Raw genomic sequence first — 26,373 nt, 5'->3', positions numbered from 1 at the left:
TTTTCATATTCTCTGTGTGTGTGTATATATATATATATATATATAGAGAGAGAGAGAGAGAGAGAGAGATCTTCCTATTGTATTTTCCACTGCATGCATCTGATGAAGTGGGTTTTAGCCCACAAAAGCTTATGCCCAAATAAATTTGTTAGTCTGTAAGGTGCCACAAGTATTCCTCGGTTTTTTTGCTGATACAGACTAACAAGGCTACCACAATGATAAGAGACAGGAAAAAGACATTGGAGAAGCTACTTGGAAATCCAAGGCCAGGTCCTAGCTGGTGTAGGTCAGTGTATTGCACCAGCTGGGAATCTGTCCCTTCCAAGACAGTAACAGGCTTTGATTTGCTCAAAAGTTTTCTACCATCACCACAGATAGCTGGTGTGGGGCAGTGTAATTTCAGTTTGCAAAATATTCTCGAAGATGTAGCTGGGAAGATATAGCTCTTTCTGGATTCCATGGATGATGCTGCAGTGTCTTTGATTCAGAATGCAAGCTGTTCCACCATGAAGTGTACTCGATTTCCCCCCCTCCTCCTCTGACAGATTGGAATCTACTCAACAATTACATATGTGATCAGATGTACCTTAACCTACTTCTTATGGTCTTCTTCCCACACCCACTTCTTGAGGATAGTGCATTTATGCCCGATCCCCTGCAGAATCTGCTAGTGTACTCCCTGCCTTTCACATTTTCCTTCTTGTCTACAGCCACCATCGGTGCCTGGCTACAGAATGGGCCAGATTCTAATAACTGTTACACTGATTCAAGTCAGACTTCATTTAACTCAGGGGTCGTGTGCACAACTATTTGCACTGGTTTAAGTTAATCCGGTGCAAACTCCTATGTGGACACACAGATTCTGGTTTAAGAGTGGCTTATTGCTGTTTAGTTTAAACTTGTTCCTGATGGACTTAAACTAAGCTGAAAAAAACCTGGTTTAAACCAGAAAAAAAAAGAGCATCCACACAGCTTTTTGCATGGGCTCAACTAAACTGGTTTAAAAAGAAAAATAATTCCTTTAGTGAAACTGGGGCAGCTCTGTGCATAGACAAGCTCTTCAACTCGTGCAGCTGAGAGCAGATTCTGCCCATGATGTCTCCCTTTGGCCCCCCCATACCAAGGAAGAGTGCGCCAGATTCAGGCCTGGGGTAAGCAAACGACTCCACCCAGGCTGAGTTTCTCTGGGGACATGGCTCAAAGTTCCCCATTGAATTCACAGAGCAGGAGCTTGGTTCCCTTGTAGCATCTTCCTCCCCCTGCCCCCCCCATTTCTTCGAGCTGTGCGTCTCACTCCCTTACCGCCAGTTCTCATGTGTTGTTTCCCCCTCGCTGCCTGCGGCGTCTGCCGCTCCCACTCCCTTTGCTCGTGCTTGGTTTTCCCTCTGCCAAATTCAGCATGCAGGCAATTGAGTAACGCCGACACAAACTGCTCTGTGCTCCCAAGACTTCAGTTAGCTGCCAAGAAGCCAAGCATGAGAGTGGAAAGAATGACACAGAGCAGCAGGCCCCGGAAAGGATCCTTTCCCACACAGGCAAGCATGCTACTACCTTGTTCTATTAAACAGCGGGTGTCAATAGCCCCAGGCTTTGGGGCGGGAGTGTTCTCCCTCCTCCCCCCCACATTGTCTGGCCTGAAATTGCATTAAACAGCACAGCTGCGTCACACACGTTCTTATTAGGCCAGGGAAGTCAGAGAGGAAACAGCTTCTTCTCAGTCCCATAGGCTTACTCTTGGTTTGATAAGGTTATCAAGATAAGGAGCTTCATCAAGCATTCTTTAAATGCCCAAGAAAGGGAGGGAGTTTTTAATTTAGTTTACATGTGCTTTCCCTTTCACCGCTCACTCCAATTTACCCTGCTGGAGCCTGAGTCCCAGACAACCTGCCCTTATCGCAAGCGGACTCTGTTCAGCCACAGCAACCGGGTCCACGGAAACAGCCTTCAGTCCTTCGAATGGCACAGTGCTGAGTCTGAACACTTGCTAAGGTTCAACACATCTGCCTCAGAAGGCCCCTGGGATTTCCAGCGGAGGATCTAATGCAATCCTGTGCGGAAAGGATCGGTGAGGTGAGGAGGGGAAAAATGGTCCCCAAGTACCAAGAGTTCATTGCACTTTTATGCACACAGCAGCCAAGCATTAGAAACACCCTGTACTCAGGTTTGCTTAGTATGGTTTCTTCAGTTTGAAAGAGCATGACAATGAGCAGGGCACTGCTAATGAAGGCAACATCTGGAAGGCACTTCTTGGAAGAAAAAAAAGAATAGATAAAGCATGGATTTGTAAGCAAATGACTGTGGCGTTAACACATTTTGGTGCATGCTGTAGACAGGGCTACCTTTGCTCCTGCAAATAAGCCTGGGCCAAATGCATTTGCTCCCCAGATATTCTGCCCTTCCTTAGAAATTCAAAACAGCAACCCCACTTGGTCCCCATTCACAGCGAACTCTGTTTGGGGCTGCCATGCTGCACTTATCACTTGCAAATGCTTGCAGGAATCAAGAGGCAACAGCTGACGTGTGGCAGAAAACGGTGGGCAGTAATACGGAATTTAAAGACACACACCGTCAAGTATTGGCATAGACAAACGTATAAATTATTAACAAAATGATTTACGAAAGGCACGCGGCAGGTCATTTCAGTCCAGGTAGCTGTACAATCTCCCTCAGTGCTTTCCCCTCCACCTACATCACGAGACATAGGGCGCTGCTGCTACCGACCCATGGCTGTCATGACAACGGAGGACCTCTTTTTTGGTCAGCCCGATTTGTTGGTGATACTGTCCTTCCTTGGTCACCTTAAGACACTGTACATTCTTCCCCAAGGTAATGCTTTTGATGGTAGGTAAGTATTTCAGCACAGTCTTTGGCAAGAAGGAAACACTTGTACTGGACAGGTTGAGCTCTTGCAAGGAGCTTAGACCGAAGACTACTTCGGCACTGAACAACTTAAGGTTGGGGTTGCCGGATAAATCGAGTACCTGGAGGTTGGGTAGTTCTTTGAAGCTGTACGGAGAGATCTCTCTAAAGCCACGTAAGCTGCTGAGAGATAAATGAATTAAATCCTTCAGTTCCACGAAAGCTCCTTTCTCAATCTTGGCCAGAGGGTTCCCATCGAGATTTAAGTATCGCAGGGGAATCCCTTGGAGGTTTGGTACAGTCTTCAGTCTGTTTCCAGACAGATTTAAGCTCTGGATGTTGGGGATGTTTTTGTCATGGTGTCTCGTGACTGCGCTTATCATGTTGTTGGACAGATCCACGTTAATGGGTTTCCCTTGACCTTTGGAAGCAAAGACATCTAACGTTATATCCAGGAGGTTGTTGTTGCTCAAATCTATGTCCCCCAGGGGTGAACTGGGGAAGCATTCATCTGGAAGGACTGCCAAAGAGTTATGACTCAGATCCAAGGATTCCAGATACCTGAGCCTGGAGAAGGTTGTGGAAGAGATCTTAGCAATTTTATTATAGCTCAAATCAAGGCTCACCAAGGTGGTATAACCAGGGCCAGTCAGCATTGACTCATTGATGGTTTCCAGTTTGTTTGAGGACAGATCCAAATAGGAAGTATCCAGAGGGATAGGGACAGGAACAATGTGTGAGCCTATTCCACTGCAATCCACCTTGGTCAAGCTAAAGCTGTCAAAGAGACCAAAACTCTCCACTTCACAGTGGCATCCTGGGGAGCAGGTTTTGGTAGTACCAATACAAAGAAAGAGAAGCAGCAGGCTGAACCAGGCTGACAGAGGCATTGCTGAACCTGAAAGACAAGAGGAGGAGAGAATTAGAGTGAATCTGAAGCACCGTAGACAAACTAACACAAACTTTAAACCGTGCCGAAGATAGTTTAACAATTTGAACTGCATAATCACATCACCAGTATGCCTCCAAAGACCGGGACAGATGTTCTTGTCAGTGCACGGAACAATCCCATGATACCGGACACTACTCAATAGTGGAAGTATCTGACTGCATTAGAGATCAGGTATTTGCCACTGAAGGTATCTGGACGGAAGCAGCAATGTGAAGTATGTGCTCCTAATGTACTGGATTGTCACACATTCAAATAAATGCAGAAAGGTAGCCCGGGGCATGTCCTACACTAGACTTTTCCCCTCTAAATGTCCCCATTGTAACCGCTCTAGTGCGTAGCCAGTGACTGCTGGCATTTGGACCACTTATCTAGGCTGGCTCTGAACGGGGTTAGACAACATGACAATTAAGATGCCACCAGTGCCTTGTCTACTGTATTCCTACCACTGCTACCACCAGTGGGAGATTAAGGGGAAAAATCTCACTTAGACTTGGCCTATGCAAGTACCCCACAGTCAGTACTCAGTTTGGAAATTCGGGATTGCCTGGAACAGCTATAGGTGCTCTGATGCAAGATCTGTCCTTGCTGCATCTCCAGCAGTTTAAGCTGAACCAAACAAGAGGCTCCTCTCCTATTACGGTTCAAACACTATGGGCTGGTCAACACTGTCAACGTACATCAGTATAGGAATGTCTCTCAGGGGTGTGAAACCTAACCCCCAGTGTAGACAGCGCCAGGTCGATGGAAGAGTTCTTCCGTCAGCCTAGCTACTGGGAGGTGAATTCCTACAGCGACAGGAAAACTCCTCCTGTCTCCGTAGTAAGTGTCTGCACTGAAGCATTGCAGTGGTGCTGCTGTAGCATTTTTGGCGTAGCCATGGCCTGGTTCTTTATGGGGGTTTAATAAGCTGCAGCTCAGATGCACACATTAAGGCATGGTCCGATGGTTGGGGCACTAGTCGGGAACTTGAGAGACCTGGGTTCAATTCCCCACTCTGCCACAGCCTTCCTAGGTCACCTTGATAAGTCACTTAATTTTGCCACGCTTTAGTTCCCCATCTGTCACATGGGGACAATAGCGCTTCCCTGTTTCACAGGGGTACTGAGAGGATAAATGCAATACTGACTGGGAGGTGCTCAGATAGATAATTACCGTAGCACCGAGGCAAGTGAAGAGGCATAATGAGCACTGGATCTTCACAGGCAAACGTAATGGGTCCAACTCGCTACACTGTGCCTCTCAGAGCCAGCAAGGCCCAATGCATCCAAGGGGCTCAGGGAAGGAGTGGACCTAGAGGGTGGGCATGTCAAGTTTCTGCTGCCAGCCCTCCCTTGGGTATTCTGACGGGTGGGAGAGAAGCTTTAAATAGGAGGAGTTCTGTGTGCAGGGGCCATTGAGAGGAAATGCTGAATCCTTGCTCTTTTCCGGCCAGCGCTATGCCCCGTGGCCCACTGCATGAGGGGTGGTGGTCAATGCACCGCCTGGCTTCCTGGCCAGCTGTCCCTTGGCCTGGGTTCATGCTGTGGTTGAATCTGGACTGTGAGAAGACTGGAGCATTCAGAAAGCGACTCATGCAGATGCCCAGGAATGCTTTCAAGGTGCAACAATCCTAGCTCGCCTAGCTACACAGAGCCCTCAGTTACAGCACTTTGTGCTTCGGCAGCTGTCTGCTTCGCCACCAACCACTGAATTTTCCAGCTTGGGAAATAAATCTGCATCAATCCAAAAGCCTGGGAAAACAAAGTCCTCTTGGCCAAGAGCCAGACTTGCACAAGTCTGAGTTCTCACCCATCAGTCCCCCCCAGACAGCTTTGACAATTGGGCCTCAAATCTGGTTTTGAAGGGCCCCTTCAAGGAACCAGAGGATGGGTCACTCTTCTTAACCTGACTGCCAACAAGGGCACCCCGTGCGATGGGTAGACACTCACTTCAAAATGCCTATGGGGACAAGCCACTCATTTCACATAGGCCACTGGACAGCCATCAGGTAACTACGTGCAACAGCTGTTGGTCTGGATTAGGATTCTAACCAGGGACCTAGCAGTGAAGCCCTCTGCAGCTCTTCCCCTGCTTCTCCATCGCACCAAGCTTGCCATCTTCACAGCTGAAGGATGAAGGGAGCCAGGAGGCTCGTCCCTGTTTCACAGGACTTGCCAGGCCTTTCCGTTACTGTATCTGTTAACCAGAACGGTAGTAGCTACAGCGACGTGGTTTCCAGAAAGAGCTGATTAAAAGCTTTAGCTACACACCTCTGGGGATTATAAAACAGAGCATGCGGCAGTCATGTCCCAGCAGTTAGAAGGGCTGATTATTCCTATTGTTTCCCCGCGTCATTGCCTGGAATCACAAGTCCCATGTCTGCTCTCTCCTTACACCCTTCTGAGAAGGATTTCAGAAGATCTGCAACGGCAACGTGTCCCCCAAAACAACGCTCTACCTACATTGTAGCGATTCTGTTCCTCACTCCTTTATACCCTCCCCCCACAGATTAAAGTGTCAGATACTATTTTTCAAGACTGCTTTTATCTCAGCTACCCATGGTTTCGGCCTTTACTGTCTCTGGTGCATGCCCCTATCACCTCTTCTTTCGCTCGCTAATAAAAGGCAACACTCTTGTGTAGTGTCATCTTTGCCACTTGACCTTTGATCCTTCCTCTGTGCCGTCTCTCCAGGCTAGGAACCTTTTGCCAGCCATTTCCTAGAAGTTCACACCTACTTGCATCTTCTCCCAGGTCAGTTCCTCTCCCTTGTCAGGTTTCAGAGGAACAGCCGTGTTAGTCTGTATTCGCAAAAAGAAAAGGAGTACTTGTGGCACCTTAGAGACTAACCAATTTATTTGAGCATGAGCTTTCGTGAGCTACAGCTCACTTCATCAGATGTTTACCGTGGAAACTGCAGCAGACTTTATATACACACAGAAATCATGAAACAATACCTCCTCCCACCCCATGATCTATGCCATCATGTGCCAGCAATGCCCCTCTGCCATGTACATTGGTCAAACTGGACAGTCTCTACGTAAAAGAATAAATGGACACAAATCAGATGTCAAGAATTATAACATTCATAAACCAGTCGGAGAACACTTCAATCTCTCTGGTCACGCAATCACAGACATGAAGGTCGCTATCTTAAAACAAAAAAACTTCAAATCCAGACTCCAGCGAGAAACTGCTGAATTGGAATTCATTTGCAAATTGGATACTATTAATTTAGGCTTAAATAGAGACTGGGAGTGGCTAAGTCATTATGCAAGGTAGCCTGTTTCCTCTTGTTTTTTCCTACCCCCCCCCCCCCCAGATGTTCTGGTTTAACTTGGATTTAAACCTGGAGAATGGTCAGTTTAGATGAGCTATTACCAGCAGGAGAGTGAGTTTGTGTGTGTATGGGGGTGGGGGGGATGTGAGAAAACCTTGATCTATGCAGGAAATAGCCCGACTTGATTATGTAAAGAGTTGTCACTTTGGATGGGCTAGCACCAGCAGGAGAGTGAATTTGTGTGGGGGGGTGGAGGGTGAGAAAACCTGGATTTGTGCTGGAAATGGCCCACCTGTTGATCACTTTAGATAAGCTATTACCAGCAGGACAGTGGGGTGGGAGGAGGTATTGTTTCATGATTTCTGTGTGTATATAAAGTCTGCTGCAGTTTCCACGGTAAACATCTGATGAAGTGAGCTGTAGCTCACGAAAGCTCATGCTCAAATAAATTGGTTAGTCTCTAAGGTGCCACAAGTACTCCTTTTCTTTCTCCCTTGTCAATGGCTCTTTGCTAATTCACATCAGAGCCTGGGAGACCCATTGTGAATTACTTGCCAATTTGCAAAACGCATTCAGAGAAGAAAGGAAGATGCCTCACAAAACGTGATCTGGCCAGACATCTACTATTATCTCTCTGGCAGTAGCACATAGGAGCCCCCAATCATGGCTGTGGACCCCGACCTCCTTCTGTGATAGATGCTGTTCAAACAGAACAAGAAGACAGTCCCTGCCCTATAGAGTTTACAATCTAAGTAAATAAGCATTTCTGATTGTATGATAGAGAAATGGGGTGTAACCCATTTCTGTAGAAATCATGGCATCCTACGAAGATGAGCCCTGGTTACAGCATTGTGCTATTTAACGTTTCCTGAGAGGGGAGACCACTATTTTCGGGTAAAATGAATGAACTGCACTTTCTACCTTCCCTATGGTCTTGGCAAAATTAGAAACGTTGTATCAACAGAGATACACCCATCAGTTATATTCATTTGGTGTATTCGAGTCCTCTATCCCACCCCCCAAACCCATCAGCTATTCCTGCTTGATTCTTCAATGGGAAAGAGCCTACCAAGTGGTCTCTTCTTCTAAAGCCTGATCCAACTCCTGGAGAAAAAAAAAAAAAAAGAGTCCCATTAACTTCAATGGGGGCTGAATCAGACAGACCCCAGGTCAAAATGCCCAATACGACTTTTAAGACACATGATGAAATCCTAGCCCCATGGAAGGCAGCGGTAAACCTTCCATTAACTTCAGTGAGTCCAGGATTTCACCCCACGAATCTAAGTCTCCTCTCACACTAGCAAGAATCAGGAGCAGCTCCGTTGAAATCACTGGAGTTACAGAGCTTTAAAGGAGTGGAGGATCAGACCCAGTGCTAGACTTCAATAACCAGAAGATCAATATCTTCTGCAGTGTGTGTGTGGAAATTCCCTTCCTGCCCAACTTCAGAAACAACTGAGGGAAGGGAACAGACAAGATGACCAAACAGGTGTTTCGGTGCCAATAGCCATGACTCACGAATTCTTTTACCCCTCAGTAGGAAGTTGGAGCTAACCAGGTGCCGATGCCTCCATGTACAAGGCACAGCTGAGCAGAGCCATTTACACTACAATTACAGTTTCTGACTAGCCAAGGGAGCAATAACCTATGTCAGTGCTGCTCTGGATCTTCTCTCTCTCTCTCTCATTGGGTCTCTTAATTGCCTTGCAAACAGGATGTACTTTTTCTCTCTCTCTCATTACAACAAGGCAAGGACTCCATTAGAGAACAGCATGAAACGTTCAAGAGTGGCAACAAGCGAGGTTGCTTAAGTCTTATTTGTTCTGTCTCCTATTGAAGCTAACAGGTTGTCCGTCATCTGACCCAAGAAAAACCCTCTTCATTGTTAGGCAGTTATAAATTATCCAGGTACATTCAGTTTTTATTCTAGGCTAGAGAAGTCCATAGTGCATTTTTAAGGGGGGGAGGGAGAGAGGGAATGCGTTCAGCATGTATTAAACCCACATCAAAATGCCTTTGGCCTCCTGCCTACAAGCCGTTCTGCTAAATTACAGATATGTTCACACCAGGCCAAATCCTACTTGCCCCTATGCCTGCAGCAGCTTCTAATGCAGCGGGAAAGTCACTGGGCAAAGCTCTGCAGCCTTCAGTTTGCCCCAAGAGTATTGCTCAACTCTTGCCTTTGGTGTGGAATTTTCCTCAATGTAAACAGACCCCCTGGGACAAATCCTGACCTCCTTGACACCTGCCTAATCTGGAGCAAGTCCAATGACTTCAGTGGGAGCTGCTGGATGCTCAGCACTTAAGAAAACATCAGGTCTAAGTCAGAGCGTAGGCGCCTAAAGCTAAACTCCAGTTTTCTTGAAGTCTTGGCCTCCGTTTCTAGAAAGAAAAACAAAGAAATCTAGTAGCAAACGCCCCAGTGATTCTCCATGTTAGTCACATAACTCTTGTTGAGCCTCGTCAGAAGGCAGCGTGGCCAACTATTTAGGGCACTGAACTGAACTCAGGAGATCTGGCTTTTAATCCTGGCTCTGCCTCTGACCTGCTGGGTGACCTTGGGCAAGTCACTTTCCCCTCTGTGCTTCAGTTTCTCCTCCCACCGTTTGTCTAGCGCATCTATTTATACTGCAAGCTCTTTGGGGTAAGGACTCTCCCTTACTATATATTTGCAAAGTGCAGAACACAGCTGGATTCTGGTCTACTGTAATACAAAACAGCGATTGTCTGGAAGGCTTCTGGAGGCACTTTATTTAAAAAGCCTCAGAAGGCAGAGCAGTGGACAGATATGCAAATAGGCCCAGCCCAGACAGACCACAGGCTCTGTTCCTACTCAGTCACACCCCTCTGCCCCACTGACTTCAACAGGATCCTACATGAGCTCGCCTGGATCATGTGGCAGGATCGGGGCCTGTACTTGCACTGGGGTTTCCTGTGAAAAATGTAAAACCAATCAGCCAACCCACCCTGTGATAGATAAAAAAATTAAAAAGTTGAGGGCAGAAAAGGGTGGAGAGTAAGCACTGAATAGAGCGATGTTGCAAAGCCACACTTTGGGGGGGAGGAAGGGAGGCAAACAAAATGACTATTTTCTGTGAACGCACAGTCTTAACCTATAATCAAGGCTTCTCTCATTACCTTCCAAGCTGGCAGGTAGACATGTTGGCACCACTATGCCCTGGATTCGGAGCTACTCCTTCTTGGACAGCCCTACCCCTTGGCATGCATCTACCACAGCCGCATGAGAAACACAGACCTCTCAGGCCTGTGTGGTCCCTGCTATGTGAAAAGCAGGCTGGCCGGACACAATGAGGCTCTCTCTAGAAGCAGTGACTACCACCAACCTGGAAATGTCATCTGGATGGATTTTCCAGCTCTCTCCATGAGGGCAGTGTTCAAGCACACTGAAAACCAGAAAAATATATACACAGCTATAGGGTGGGACTTTTGAAAGCTCTACCCATAGTGCTCTGCCGTAGGTCAGGATCACTCCATTCTGCAGACTGGAAAACTGAGGCTCATAGAGGTTCAATTCTCCATTAGCAAAGCACGTGCTTAAGCACTTTGCTGATTTGGGGCTTACGTGACTGGCAGATTTAGGCTTTCCCAATTCTCTGGGTAAACCGCAGGATTATGGACTTTTTAAACACTGACAAAAAAGGACTTACTCAGGATGTCTGTCCCTGTAATTCAGACATAGCCACTTACTTTCCTGGCAGGAACATGGGTTTGGGAGGAGGGTTTTTTTTTTTAGCATGATATTTCCACAGAAAGGGGGACCAGGATGTTATTCTGGCCTGTGCATTACCCAAAAAACAACTAACTGCAAAGCCTTTATAACCAACAGAAAGAGCACAGCCTGAACGATCAGACACCAGGCTGGGTTTGCAGAGGTGTGGCAAGTTAGAAAAAAAAAACAAAAAATTCTACTTGACAACTAAGCAAGCTGCACACAGATGTCAGTGGGAATAAATCCCACAGGCTGGGAAGAAAAGCGATCGCTAGTTATTTCTGAGGCACTGAGTTAAAGCGGAGAGGGGAGCCCCATCAGATAAATCAAGAACTCCTCCGAGGGGATTTTAATTGAGTCACTTTTCAGGCAATAACCGCTTTGTAAAGCTCTTTTTATTTTCTAAAAACGCTCCCATCGCTTGCCAAGTTTTAATGGACTCCTGGGTTTCCTGTCCTGATTAATACAGCTGCCTGCCTTTAGTCAGGCTACACAACTACGTGCAAGATCGCCACAGCTATTGCTTTCCAATCGGGGCCATTAAGAAACACTCTCTTGAAGCATCATTTGGGCTCGAAGATTTGACTGCCAAAGCCAGTGCTGCAAGTTTCACACACAAGTGTGAACAGACAGCAAAAAAGGAACTGGCTGAACTAGCTTAAAAGCAGAGACTGTTAAGCCCTAAAAGAAAAAAAGAAAAAAAAACCAAAAACCAAAAAAAAAAATCTTTGAAGATAAAAAACTTTGCATCTGTCTCCTGAAAGGGCTTCCTCTCTAGAAATGTGAGAGGATACAACTCAGGAGAGGCATGGTATTTATTCTTGTATCAGTTCAAGTTAAAGCTTTTTTCTTACTATTTCATGACAACTAGGATAGCCCATCCCTAAAATAATAGGCCCAGGTGGCTCAATACAGAATGGTAGCTGGATCTAGGGAGGAGCATGTGTGAAAGACTTACCAGGGAAGCAACAGAAAGTGGTTACCTTGGGAAGATGATGAAAAGGCCACTGATGTTTCCAAGTCACAGATACTTAGAGGTAAGGAGCAGGACGAGGATACAATGATTTAAAATGTGATCCCGACCTTGTAATTGGATCCACGCAGAGCTTTACTGAAGGCAATGGACCCTTTGCAGCACTCTGGCAGTGCCTAGGAGCCTTAAAGTGCGGGCCATTTATACCCAGGGTAATGCCCTTTTATCCTGCCAATGTGCTGTAGAGGGGCCTGGGCATAAAATGAGAACCAGGTTCATGGGGTCTGCCTGCATTGTTCAGAACAGAAGATCAGGGGGAGTCCGTATTTATAAATGTGTCTCTATTACATGGCTCTGGGTATGGAGGAAGCTACAGACAATTCAAAAAATAAAATATAAGCGCCACACCCTTTAAACCTGACTCTTCATTAGCGCCGTGGGACTGGAAAAATAATGCAATCCCATTGAACCCTAAGGGGTTCCTCCAGATTTACACCACTGACAGTAAGAGGAGAATCAGTCCCTTAACTCTAGCAATCTGTGCTGGCTTTAAGAGCCTTCTATCCAGATTCTTTGCATCAGTCACCCCATCTGTGATAAGCTATCAGAGATGGGTTTATCTGCGTGAAGTGCAACGCAGCTTAGATAGCGGATACATCCCAAATTACAAAGCAGGGGGATGTGTGAAATTCTCTTCTGTCTAGCATTGCCGGGTTTCCTCTAGTGCCGTAACAGAGCGATAGGGTGGGAGAGAGGAACAGCACTTGGAACCCATGTGGTGCCCCTCTACTGCTAAAGCGTCCTTGGAGACATGAATAGGAACTGAAATCATTCCTAAAACCCCTTCTGCTTCGTCTCCCTGCTCACTCGGTGAACGAGAACTGAATGCTGAGGCTGAAACATTTTTCTATGAATTATGTTCTGCTTTAATGAGATCTAATAACGGATGTAAAAAAACACCCACTTTGCTTTCAGCCACCAACATCACCACCATAGAGGGAGTCATTAACAAGTAATTAACCCAACGGCACATGGAAGCCACATTGCCAGGGGCATCCAAGGATAATCAACTTAAAATAGAAACCATATATATATATATATATATATATATCACACACACCACTTCCTTACCTTCCTTACATGCATTTATTTTGCTATACTAGAGGGAGGGGGGAGTATTTAGAAAAAGATGTCCCAGGCCAGCTCTTCAGCTGGTTTAAGTGGCATAGCCCTACTGACGTCACTGAGAAAGCACAGATGATCTAGGAATTGGAGCTCAGGACTTGGAGTCTGCTTGGCCACGGACTCCCTGTGTGACCTTGGGCTACTTACTTAGTCAGTCTGAGCCTCTGTTCCCCATCTGTATAATGGGGACAGCAGCATTTCCACCGTAGAGAAGATAAGTGCATTAGAGATTGGGAGGTGCTCAGATACTGGGGTAAGTGGAGCCACCGAAAGGTACCGAAGATGGACAGATGCTGATTTACACCAGTTGAGACTCTATGTGCAATGCAACCCTCTTTGCCAGTTACCTGCCTCTGTGCCGGACCAGTGTGAATCACTGCCACTGGCTGCTACACTTGAAGTTCTAACAAACAGAAGCTTGGAAAGGAGGACGCCAGGGGAATTATATTACTCAGAATATGAAGCCTCTGGGAGCTGTCAGGCTGAATTTAGCTCAGAGTTTAACCCCAACTTAGCGGTATGTAGCCAGCAAACGGTATCGCTGCAAGAGTGCAACCTGCAAGTTTAGACCAGGAGAGCCACCATGTGCGCTGGTCAAGTTAACTGGTGCAAATCCCAGCTTTTCTTGTCTACACTGTAAGTCTGTACAGATGCACCTACACAGGTTGCTGGCTGCCAGTGGCAACATCCCAAGTATAGGCTTGGATGCCCACCAGAAGATGAGTTTGATGGTCTCAATCCAATTCCCACAGGCCGTCCATTAGCCGTCTCAGCAAAGGTACCAAGGAGTGAATGGGCCATGCCCAAGAGGCAGTTCCTCCAAACAAGCACGCCCCAGCAGAGCAGTGGGGGAAGGGAACCTTGTACCTGTCACTACACACAGCTCAAGACTTCAATCTCCACAGCTGTCCCCCTCACAAGCACACCACCGCTTACATACGAGGAATACCTACACTCGGGGCACGCGTCACCCTGCCTCAGTGCAGGGGGACAGACTAGATGACCACTTGAGGTCCCTTCCTGTTCTATATCTCCATGACTCTATACACACAGACGTCTATGCTAGACAATAACACTCCACAAAGCTTTACCTAAGGACGCAGGGAATTGAGAACGGGAGGGGAAGGCAAGGCTGACACACTCAGTCCTGACTTTTCTGAGAGATCAGAGTTACTCCCTTTTGTCAGTTACAGATGCAGAGTTATATCCGTGCCGAACAGCTATTAACCAACACAGTGCTCCCAGGATAGTTAATGAATAGATCTATTATAGGTGGAGGGACAGATGACAATAGCAAGAGCAAAGCCAGGCAAGGAGGGAGGTAAAATATCACCATTTCAAGCTAAAAAGCCTGAATGCAGAGTGGACACGTGGGGTTAATTAAGTCAGAGGCCCGTGCCTCCATCCCATTCTCCAGCCTGACCATTATTTGCTTTTGCAGGCATATTTGGTTTCCTGGGCTCTGAAGAAACATCCTCCTTTTAAGAAAGAAGAAATTCAAACTGCTTTTCCTGCCCTCCCAGCAAAAAGTTTACTTTAAACAGGGATTTTATTTTGATTGTTCTCAACCCTGGTCTGCCTTGCGACGCCTTTAATAATTTATGAGGCAAACATTTAAACAAGTGGGAGTTTATTCAAGTTGCGCAATTTGCCTCTCCCGGGAGCTTTTATAAGGAAGTGGAGGTGCAGTTTGGATCTAACAAGAGGAAAACCTGCGTGGACATGTACTGGCACAGGCATTCCAACCAATTCACACTTGGAACTGAAACAGGATGGATTTGGTGTCTGCTACGCTGAGAATTACATTTCTCACAGGGCCAAACCCTGCACCAAGACCGTAGTCAGTGGCCAAAAGTCCACGGACTCCAACGCCTGCAAGATTTGACTAGACAGGCAGCAGACGACAAGCTCCTGGAAGAACACAGGCACAGTAGGAAAGAAATCATGACATCTGTCTGGCATGCCACAAAGCCAGCCCCCTGTCCACTCAGTGAAGCCTCCATGTTATATAGTTTTACTGAGGACTAAAGTTGCCGGCAACCGTTCAGAAAATGTTTAAAAGTATCATCTTGGTCCCTGGCCTTAGGTGGAGTGCTCAGAACAGGCATTTACCGAAAGGAAATGAGGCGTTCAAAGTCATCCTCCCACAGCTGTTAAGGGGAGGGAAAGACAAGCGGCATGAGAGGTCTCCGGGCGCTCTGGCAGCCCTGCCGCACAATTAAGGAGATACATTATAGGGCTTGCCAACAAGTGGTGGGTGCAATTACAGGTCACCAAGGACAGGTTAGGATTTGGCTGCCGTTCTCAATGGATTTAGTGTTCCTGTCTTCACCCACTGATCCTGATCAGCAAGCAGAGCAGCACAGCCTCCTCCCTACCTCACTTCCTGCCTCCAGGGATCTGGAGAGCGGGAGAGGCCATCCCTGCAGAGTTAACTGCCGTGGGTGGGGTGGGAATTGTGTGACGGCATCAGAGGACTAGTGGCCCTCAAGTGGAACTACCCAGTGTCCTCACTCCTGTTAGCAGCTGGCAAATTGTGCTAACGTGAGCTGTAGCTTATACCCCCCTATTCCCATCCCCGATGGGCCAGCCAACTGGAATTTAAAGCACCATGCACAAAGTCTTAACTCGAGTGTGATGGACAACACTGGAGTAAACCCTTGAGTTAACTCTGCTGTGACGACAACCTCTAAGGCAGCATGGTCTGGTAGACAGGGCACTGCACCAACACTCGGGAAACCTGGGTTCTATTCTCAGCTCTACTCCTGGCTGACCGTAGGTAATTTACTTCACCTGTCTGTTCCTTTCTTTCGCCCTTTGTCCACCTTGTCTATTTCCCCTGTAAGCACTTCAGGGAAGGTTCTACTTTTTCCTACATGTAAACAGTGCTGCCTAGCACAATGGAGGCCTCATCTCAGTTGGGGATACTTAAAACCAGTAAAAGAACACACAAACAAACCCCAGACAGACTAAAAATCAATGTACTTCTTCAGAAGCGAGAAGGCCTGCACGCAGATCTGCCCGAAAATAAAAGGTGCAAATTACCACCCAGTTGTTCTGATGCAAGTTGGTGTGTAGAGAAGCCCTTCAGAGTTGCAGGGAATCATAAAATGTAAGCGGATCCATCTAGGGAGAGGGTGTTCAGGCCCCTTTTACAATCACGTCCTCCTTAGGGAGACAAAAGCCATTCAGCTTTACGGCTTTCTCATTGTGAGAAAGCTTGTCAAGGAAACCCTCTTGATCACAGCAGTGTGAGCACTTAAGGCCAGTGGTAAACTGTTCCCTTGCATCATGTGGGGGGGAGTGGATGGGGCCAGTTAACCACCAACAGCCTTTCATTGCCACACACTATCCCTGAGGCCCAGAGCCAGCAGGATTTCAAAAGGGACTGCGGGTTTGTACGGGCAAGAAGGATATCCCCAACAGTAAATGTTAAAAATATGTAAGCGTTTTGGAAGGGCTATAAGCCATCCTGCATCAGGACTTAAGCCAGTCTCTAGTTTTTCAGGGTTCAGAGGTAACGCTAAGGACAGGCTAGCCAAGAATGACTACTACAGGGCTTCTTGCACCTTCCTTTGAAACACCTGTTACTGGCTGCTGTTGGTGAGAGGACTAACGACTTCACTGCTCTGAGCTAGTCTGGTTGCTCCTATGTAACAAAACAATCTCAAGATATGAAGCAAAGAAAGCGCAAGCAGCGTGCTTGGTCTACGTTGGGAAATTATCCCGGTTCCAGCTATCGAAAGCTAGAACAGTCTGGCGAGGTCAGTAATCTGCCCCACGTCATATAGTGAGTCTGTCTGTGGCAGAGGCTGGAATTAAACCCAAGTCTCCTGAGTCCCAGTCAAGTGCCTTAGCCGCAGGGTATGGAAAGGAGAGGTAAGTAGGTCTGTTTGGTTTTTAAACAGCCTGTTTTCCTCTGCTCCTTCTCCCACTGCTTTATATGGTTCTATTTAAACCCTACATGAGGCTTCCCGCACCTAGCTACCCAAATGCACTTGGTGCCAGTCTAATCACTCATTACGACTGCACCTCTCTGTAGCACTCCAGTTTCCAGAGACATGATATAATCTGGGTGGAATGCACTTGGTTTTATAATATGCTGCTTGTGTCTCAGAGCTGCAAGGCGAGTGCTGAGCGTTAAGAGGTGGGGAAAACCCAACCAATGCTGCTACTGCACCATCCGCCTTTGCAGAGATCTACTACTCAGACGTAGAACACTGGTTCAATCTCTGGGTTGACCTCTACCGGGAGCTGCTCGACTGTGTCGCCTCATGCAATGAAGTAGCAAAGGAAAACCCAAGCCACAGCTGGATTCCACCGTGCCTTCGGTCACTCACACAGCCCACAGGGCAGGGCCCAGAGTTCAAAACCTGAAAGCAAAGCCAATGAAGGAATAAATAGGATAGAGAGCACCTCAGTGTCTAAGAATTCACAGATAGTGTCATGGCTTCAACAGCACCCCCTCTGAAACCCGCTGCTCTAAGGAAAGCTCCCGCCGCTTAAGAGACCTAGCAATTAACAGGGCTGACGACGCCCCACAAGTCATAGTACAGACACAGCCCCCTGAGGTGCACATCAGGATTATCTCCCTCCCCGCCCCGCCCTCTGACTACAGAGGGAGGCATTTTCTATACTATAGCAAGAGAACTCATGTGAACGGCCACTGGGCGGCTCCCAGGCATTTCCTATGGCTCCCCACCCAGAATGTGTTGCAAACCAAGCAGCAATGGTGGGGTCAGGGACACTTGAAATATTCCCCCCCTTAAGAAGTGGCCCACTGGACTAAAACATTGAAAGTTGCTGCCTCCTGGTGGTATGAAGCATAACAGCAACATGTGCCTAAATGAGATGCAGTCAATAGCATCCAGCCTGTTGGATGCTACTAATGAACGATGGCTTATATCTATATAGGGCCTTTTCACGTGCCCCCCCAAAAAAGGGGTGAACTGACTGTTGACGTGTAGCACCAGGAGACCCCTTCTTGCATAGCCTCCCACCCGAATGCAGACGCATCTGTAACGCAGCATGGCCAGTGTTTAATAGCACACCATAACGCTGTGTATGTTTTAGGAGAGGAAGAGAAGAACGTTGTATCCAGCTGAAACTGCATGAAGACCTGTGGGAGGCAAAAAGGAATTAACCCTGGAATCCTGCAAATGAATTCCAGCATGGATAACACCTCTGATCTTGCAGAAAGTGACATGAGATCTTAGAGGGACACAGCATTATGTCTCATTCAAAAGGCACCCTCCCCTGCTATCTCCCACAGCATCATGCTGGGGGTACTGATCCAATGAGGACTTGGGGGAGGGGGATACAGTGCTCTGCATTCCCCCTTCCCCATACCAGGAGCTGCCTGCTTCTCACATCTTTAGTGCTACACAACAAAGAGATTGCAACCCTACTCTCTTGAGCTGAAATTTCTGGTGCCCTTCAGGACTGCCACAACCAGACTAGGTTTTTGCTGTTATTGGTGAATAATCTCTTTGTGGCATGGAGAAAAGGAGTACTTGTGGCACCTTAGAGACTAACCAATTTATCTGAGCATGAGCTTTCGTGAGCTACAGCTCACTTCATCGGATGCATCCGATGAAGTGAGCTGTAGCTCACAAAAGCTTATGCTCAAATAAATTGGTTAGTCTCTAAGGTGCCACAAGTACTCCTTTTCTTTTTGCGAATACAGACTAACACGGCTGTTACTCTGAAACCTGTCTTTGTGGCATGGGGCACTCAAAGTGCAGCTGCAGATCCTCCATAGGAGGAGGGCATAAATACACTCCCGGCTATCATTGCTGCTAACAGCACAGCTGTAAATGAAAGGCTCCCAAAAATTCTCACAAACACTACTATCCTGAGTAACGAACACTAACAAAATGCCAGTTTTACGGCATGGCTGGTGGAATACCAACGATGCCATGCAGCTGGCTTGTCTGGAGCAAGCTGCCTATGCCCCATGAGCTGCAGTGAGCAGGTTTTATAAAACATTCATTCTGGAAAGTTTAGCTGGCCTTTTTTTTTTTTTAGCCAGTGATGACCAAGGCTTAATCTGCAGGTTACTGGCTTTTTGCTCACGCTGCATATCTTGTCTATTCCAGCCAACTTGAAACAGTGAGAGGAAAGATGGTCCAGATGTCAGGGCACTTGGGAGACCTGGGTTCAAGTCCCCAGTCTACCACAGACTTCCAGTGTGACCTTGGGCAAGTCACTTCATCTCTTTGTGTCTCCATTCCCTAGCTGTAAAACAGGAATAACAGCACTGCCCTACCTCACAGGGATGTTAGGATGATAAACCAATTTAAAGACAAACCCAAGAGTCTGAGGTTTTCAGAAACTACAGCAATTTGGGCCATGTAAATACCAAAGGTTACGTCCACACAGCCAGTGGCAGCAAGTCACTGGAGCTCAGACTTTGAACCTCAACCCCCTCCCAAGGTTTCACAGGCTAAGACGCAACTTCTTTAAAGCACAAGCCTACCTCTGTCAACCCGGGCTGGGAGGCGAGCAGCCGGGGGCTGTGTAGTCATCCCCGAAGATGCTTTGAAAGCTAAAAACCTGGTACAAGCCAAGCAAGAAAACGTAGTTAAATAAAAATAAATAAATAAGAGAACCATGTCAGTTTCAAGGGCGTTAAACCTCTCGCGTTGGTCATTGTGGATAGGAGTCTTATACAGCCTTTCCCATCCACAGATCCCAAAGCACTTTGCAAAGGAAGCAGCATTATTCCCATGGCAAACCCAGGGAGCCGACCTGTGCTCTCAGACACGCACGGGAGTGAATGATTGATACTAGTGTAACCAGAGGAAGAGTCCTGATTTTCTGAAGTACCAATGCCCTGCTCCTACTGGCATCACCCCACCCCTGCCAGCGTGGCCCTGCACATACAGTGCCAGAAGAGCGCTTCCCACGTTCTGGCCCCACTACACCATTGAGTGCACCAGGGCACCGTTTGCCTCATTCCTTGTATTGGGCCCCAGTTCAGACCAGCACATAAGCATACATTTAAGAGAGTTAAGCACATGCTTAAGTCCCACTGACTTAAGTGGGATCCACGCACATTCTTAAGCGCCCTTCTGAAACAGGGATGCTTCCCTGAATCAGGGCCCAGGAGCCTGCATTAAGGGTATGCTTCCATGACCAAGGGAGAGCGGTTTCCTTATGGTGACCCCTATGAGAACGCAGGGTTTTTGGAGACCCTCCCCGCACCGCTCCAGCACTGGGGCCTATCAGTGATGGGAGCCCTCCGCCTAGCCTAGCTGCTGGCACCTTCGACTACGAAGCGGCTAACTCTGCTCAGAGCAGCTCCAGATGTCACGGCGGTATGAATGGCGTTGGCTGGTCTGCCCTAGTGCTCTGCCATGGGCCTGGCCCCAGCACAGCAGTCACCACAAGGGCTGACGGCAGTTCTCCCACCAGTCTCGACGCCGCACAGAAAGACTCCCCTAAAAGAAGTGGTGAAAGCCTCGCTACCTGGGACGCTCCAGCAATATATACACTGTTGGGGGCAAATCCTGCACTGCCGGAGGCTAGCCATAGACTGTGGCCCACAAGAAATTTTCCCATCTCAGCAGCTATGGCTTTGTGCATGTTGGGAACAAGCTCCCGTGGTTACCACGGCCCCTGTCCTCCCCCACCCCACATAGTTTGTCACACTCACTTGGTGCCTCTCGTCTTGACTGTCAGCTCTTTGGATCAGGGACCACGTCTTTGAATGTACCTGAGCAGTGGCTAACCCAACAGGGTCCCAATCGGAGCCTTCTGGCCCTGCCACACTACAGAAGATAAGAAATGGTCTTTAAATGGAAACTCTGCATTAAGCTGGTTCCAGCAAGATCAGTTTCTGACCCACTTGAGATCAGACCACACTGGCTGGCCACCGGGTAGAGAGTCACATTTTACAATACATGTGAGAACCCCTGAAGGCCAGAGCGAGTCAGCAATCGTTTTAGCTGGAGCCCTGCTTAACAATGGCCATAGATAGCGGTCGGAAGGCCAGTGGAGTGCAGAGGCCTGACACAAAGACCACTCTGGGTGGTAACCCAACGGTTGAGAAGCACGGACCCAGAGGATCGAGGCCTGCAGGTCCTCGCCCAAAAAAAGCAGACCACTGTACTGAACTAGCCAGCGTTTCCACAACAGGGACAAATCGGAATCATTCATCTGCGGGTCATAGGCCCTATTCTGCCAACAACTCTTGAGATGCTCCTGGAGCTCAGGTGGCTGTGATTCTGTCAGCAGGCATCCCATATTCTCTGTTGCAAAGTCTGGGAGGGCTACGCTGTGCGGAATAATGACCGTCATGAAGTTCCTAGACGGACCCCATCTAATAATAACAGTAACAAACCCATGGCTAATGGTGGCGACTGCAGCATGCTTTGAAGAGGACTGTTTCTCGGTTAGCTATGCACGCCCCCCCCCCACAGCCTAGAAACAGGAGGCTGCTCTGTCTGAAGGGTAGCGACTAAGAGAGAGGGAAAGGAGAAGAGTCAGTTAGAGATGTCAACACAGATAGAGGATACAAAAAGGAGAACCAACAAGAACCCGCAAGCACCATCACCAAGTATTACATACAGCCACATTCCTGGCCCAACGGTCAGCTAGGTTTCATCAACTAACCACGGCCCCAACAGTCAGATTTCAGCCTGGCTTGAGTGGCACTGGGAGCAAGTTCCAGAACAATAAATGTCATTCAGTTCCGAGTTTGCAAAGGATGCCTGGTTTTGTTTTTCCTGCCTCTTTCGCGTTCAAGCTGCAGAGGGAAAAACCTTTAGAGCAGAAGTAGTAAGTGGAGGCAGCTCCCATTCAAAAAAAGAGAATCATCACCAGGCTAACGCATGTATGGCATTCAGCTGCCTTTGTTTTTTTACTCTGTTTAATTCATTAATCTTGGTGCCAAGGTTTAAAATAAAAATGGGTTGGTTTGGCCAAGGTTTATCTTCTCCCCCACAATCTCAACCTTTGGAAGTTTCTTTTGATTGCCTGCCAAAACGCTAGCTCTGGGAAGCACCACACAGAACACCCCTGTTCCTCTCTGATCCTGGACTCGTCTCCAGCCTTCAGAAACTCACGCAGTCAGTAGGGCTGGTGTAAAAGGAATTATTGTCTCATAAAGCAAGAGACCCATCCCCACACTCACAGGCTCTTCATCCCCCCCACCCCCAACCAGCTGACTAGCAAGGAGGAGGGAGAAGAGCCTGAAAGAGGAAAGGGAACAGTTAGGGATAGAGTGAAAACTCTAAACCTCCTGAAAACTCAAATCTCACTCTTAGCTTTTCACGCTGAGTGGAGATGCACTTCACATCCACATTGCAGGCACTGGTTCAAAATTTTAAGGCCCCTTCCTGGGCTGCCTAATTCACAGGCCTCCTTTCTCTCACCTCTCTTCCCAATCATTCAGCACTCGCTTTTTCTCTGCATCCCCTCCTGCTCTCTGTTGATGCAAGAGCTTTCTCCTCCGCAGCTCCTGCAGTCTGGAGCCCTTCCTGTATTTCCTCATCACACCAAGGCCTTATCAGGATTTCTCAAGTGACCAGCACCACCTTAGGCACACTCCATATGATCTTCTCCCTCCTCAGCATCTGGTCATCTCTCTCCAGTCTCCTATAGCGTTCCACTATATTCATTCACCATCCCAGGCATTCAGAACAATTTTGCGTACTTGACACCATTACTGCCTGCTGCCCTGTGTGCTTGGTAATTCTGCGAGGCGTACGGAGTACAGTTTGCAAGGATGCCATGGATATAGAATTGCATTGTACAGTCTTGAGAACATAATTGGTATTTAATATAACCATTGATGCCTCCCTCTCACACATACTCTTCCTGCTCCTCACCACGTATCAAACCCCTCCCAGGAGCGCACATGTACACACACACAGCTACCACATTCAAGACACTATAAAACAAGATTTGGGAATTCTCAGGGGGTCTTTAGGAGGCTTGGACTCCGAGAGGTGACCTGGGTTCAATACCTGGTTCTGCCACCGACTCCCTGTATGACTTTGGGCAAGACATTTAATCTGTACCTTGGTTCCCCACATCACCATCTCTAAAATGGGGATAATAATGCTTCCTTTGTCTGACACGTCTGTTTGGACTGTGAGCTCTTCAGGGCAGGGATTGTTTCTCCCTGTGTAGCTTTACAGGGCTTAGTAGCATAGAGTCCCTAGCAGAGATCAGAGGTCCAGGTGATAGTGTAATACAAATAAAGAACAGGGATATTGGAGATTAAAGCTAAACCAACCCTTACAGAGCTAGGGTCCTCTCCACACCCTCAGGTACTGGGGTGCAGGAGGACAGGCTTACGTTACAAACTCTTAGAAAGAGGTTTTGACAATCATGCCCTCTCCAATCATATTAGCATCTAGTGGGACAAGAAGGCGTTGCTGGCAGAGTCAGAGCGGCATCTTTAGAAGGTTGCACAGCTACGGTGCAGTTTGTTCATATCTTCTACCCAGGCATTTTCAACGCTCACCATCACTGTGAGATCTGTAGCGTCTTGAAATACTAGTGCTGGTTCTATGGCAGTAACTCCTAGATTGTGATTTGAATGTCATCACAGTGCTCAGCTTTGTACAGTGCAGAGAGCAGTGTCCAGAAAGAGGAGCTTTCTAATGTAACTCGGGCGAATGCTGTATACAGGGTAGCACGATGTGATTATAGCTGATGTCTGGGAAAATCTTCCAGCTCAAGAACTCCAGCTCCCCAGCCCATGCTGACAAACCAGGAGTTAGTCTGACTGTACTTGTCTTAACCACTGCAGAAGTTACATGGCTCATTTCTTCTTGCAACAGTGGTTCTCAGTTTCATTCGCTACCATTCAATTACATTAGGATTTTGCCCCCAAGCTAAGAGCAATATGAATCCTCGATTATTGAGGGCAGGGGAGGAGGGGTACCCTGAACCCCTCCCATACCAGGAACAATCTTACCTATTTAGCATCTTCCCTTACAGAGGCCATCGTCTTTAGTTTTGCACAGTGCTTGCAATCAAGTTCGCAGTTCAAGATTTTCCAATCCAAGCCAGTAGGAGAAAGAGTGTTTTGTTCACAAGCAACCGACACGTGCTGCGGTCTAGCACATAAATACATTTACCATGAGCTACTGATTAAGGCATCACTAATAAAAGCTGCCCGATCCTCATGACTGGTTAAAAGTTAACAGGGCGTGTGTGCATTATCTAAGCTATTCCCTCTTCTTCTTGGGCGGGCTGCCTGCTTTTTTCGAGGCGACAAATCCTCTCCTACTCCCCCCCCCCCCTTCATCTTAATCCAGTTAGAGAGGCTGGGAACTCCGGGACTAGGAAGGCGGCATGCCCCGGATTCGAAACCAGACCATGAGATCAACTTTATCCTCCGCTGTGAGGCTTCAATCCTTCCAGCAGTTTGCAAGTCTGGGCTGATCCAGGCAGATGTTAACGAGGCAGTCACCTCTTAACCCTTGTGAGCCCTGCCTTCGCAGCGGCTTTTCCCTGCTGCCCCTTTCCTCCCCTCCCCCGTCTGCTCTCGTCTCCTTAATCAGATCGCTGCTCTCCAAAAGTTCCTTTAAAAATGTGTCTTTGGAGCACCACCGACCGCAGCCAGACAAGACAGCCTCCTTCCTCTCCCCCCCTTTCCCTGAAGCCTACGCCTATGGGGAGAGAGGGCTGGAAGCGGGGAATCAGGGTGTGAAATCAAAGCCCAGAATCTGGGCACTGGAGGCGGGCACTGATTGCAGCTGCTGATCAGATTACTTGCAACCGTGGCAATTTCAACTGCTCATCAGACGGCCCCCATTCCGAGCGGGGAGACAAGAGCTTGGGAAGGGGAATACGAAGCAAAGCGAGAAGGGAAATCGCCACAAGAGACACATGCACGCCACACCATCTGCTCGGGGAAACGAGACAGACGCAAAGCTTTGCAAATCTTGGTCGGAAGTCAGGAAGCATGCAGATTTCCCAGGGAGCGAAATTGCCTCCAACTCACTTCAGGGCAGATTTCAGTCTTTGGAAACCAAACACTTCTACCCCCAGAACCTTATTTTATATCGAGACATCTTCCGTGTATAGACACGGCCAACTCTCGGCAAAGACTAAAAAAAAAATCCCCAACCCCCAACCCCACTCCAGCCCAAGCTCTCGCTCCGGGCTGAGAAGCGGCAGGGGGTGCTTATGTGCCAAACGCAATCCCAGCCCGGCGGCGGAGCGGACAGCAAACCGCCCGGCCCGAAGTTGAAGGCGATCACTGAACGATGGAGCAGGGAAGGGTTTGGCGACTCCGGTTTCCCCAGGAAATGGAGGGCGAGCCGGCTGCGTCCTCCCACCCCCCCGGGCCGGCGGGAGCTGGGGAGAGCCCGCTGGAGGGCCAGCCCGCCTTGCTCTGCAAGCGACCCCCGAGAGCGGCCGGAGTGGGGACCGCGCAGGGCAACCCCCGCCCGAGGCTGCCCGGCTCCCGGCTCAGCACAGCCCGAGGCAGGCGGGCGATCTCCCCAGCCTCCAGGCGCGGCAGACACACGGGCTGGAGCGGGGCGGCGGGGAGCGGGGCAGCGCCGCCGGCTGCGGGGAGACGCGGAGAGCCACTCACCTTCCCCGCAGGGAGCGGCCCCCCTGGACCAGCACCTGGGCAGAGGCGGGGGCGGTGTGTGGGTCTGGCTGCTGGCGGGAGCGAGCGCTGCTTGCCCCGAGTCTCCCCGGCGCGCACGCCCCTTCCTATGCCTGGCTGTTCCGCCCGATCCCTGCACGCCCCATCCCGGCGCCCCCGCCCGCGCCGCTGCATGCTCACCCTCGCCTCCGCCTCCGGGCGGCAGCCCCACTTCCCGCTCCGGGGAGCGTCTCCAAAGTGCCCGGCTTCGCTCGGCGCGTCCCGCTCCCGGCCGCGCCAGCGAGGCGAGGCGAAGGTCCGGCACCCGGGACCGTCTGCAGCGCGCGGCTTCGCTGCGCCCGGGCCGGGGGCGCTGCGCCTTTCGCCTCCGGGCTGTTCTTCTGTTGGCAGGGGCGGGGTCTCAACAGATGGCTGCACGCTAGGGAACATCTGGGAGCGAAGGAGGCGGAGGCAGCTTGGTCTGACTTGTGCAACTTTAGCCCTTGCAGCCGCAGCACCAAAGTGGAGGTGCAGAAAATCCCTTCGCCTGTGACAGCGTCTCCCTTGGTGTTGGAAAATCCGAGGGGGCCAGACCCTGGTCATGTCCTTCCCGTCACACCCACTGCTACAGCCCCGGGGGGGCACGGTCTGATTTCAGTGGCGTCACCACCCCAGTTTGCCCGGAGAGCAGGACTGGGCCCTCTCGCAGTGAGTGCCCGATCCTGCCACCACCCGGGGTTTGCTGCCATTGGCTTCAATAGGCTCGCTCACAACACAGGCACCAGGCGTGCGCCAGCAGCATTTGCAGCGGCGCTCCCTCAAGTATCTACCTAGTTGTAGCCCCTGTAGTCTCCAGGGCC

At 48.9% G+C, this 26,373-nt stretch overlaps 1 protein-coding gene across 9 annotated transcripts; it reads right to left on the bottom strand.

Moving 5' to 3' along the window:
* Nucleotides 1-26,029, bottom strand: TSKU (tsukushi, small leucine rich proteoglycan). 9 transcript variants are annotated; one of them, XM_073335152.2, is made up of 5 exons: nucleotides 25,715-26,029; nucleotides 23,888-24,029; nucleotides 20,615-20,729; nucleotides 19,436-19,512; nucleotides 1-3,757 (listed from the first exon to the last, which is right to left on the bottom strand). In XM_073335152.2, the coding sequence occupies exons 4-5, from the start codon at nucleotides 19,482-19,484 to the stop codon at nucleotides 2,691-2,693; spliced, it is 1,116 nt and encodes a 371-aa protein (XP_073191253.1). In that variant the 5' UTR covers nucleotides 19,485-19,512; nucleotides 20,615-20,729; nucleotides 23,888-24,029; nucleotides 25,715-26,029; the 3' UTR covers nucleotides 1-2,690. The 9 variants fall into 9 exon arrangements, with proteins under 9 accessions (XP_073191253.1, XP_073191257.1, XP_073191273.1 ...); XM_073335156.2 differs by lacking the exon at nucleotides 25,715-26,029 and adding an exon at nucleotides 25,517-25,698; XM_073335172.2 differs by lacking the exon at nucleotides 23,888-24,029.
* Nucleotides 26,030-26,373: the final 344 nt, after the last annotated feature.

This window comes from Lepidochelys kempii, chromosome 1 (genome assembly GCF_965140285.1).
Source record: "Lepidochelys kempii isolate rLepKem1 chromosome 1, rLepKem1.hap1, whole genome shotgun sequence".
NCBI classification, from domain to species: Eukaryota; Metazoa; Chordata; order Testudines; family Cheloniidae; genus Lepidochelys; species Lepidochelys kempii.
Note: the sequence above shows the minus strand (reverse complement) of the source record. Positions and strands in the feature narration are given on the sequence as shown.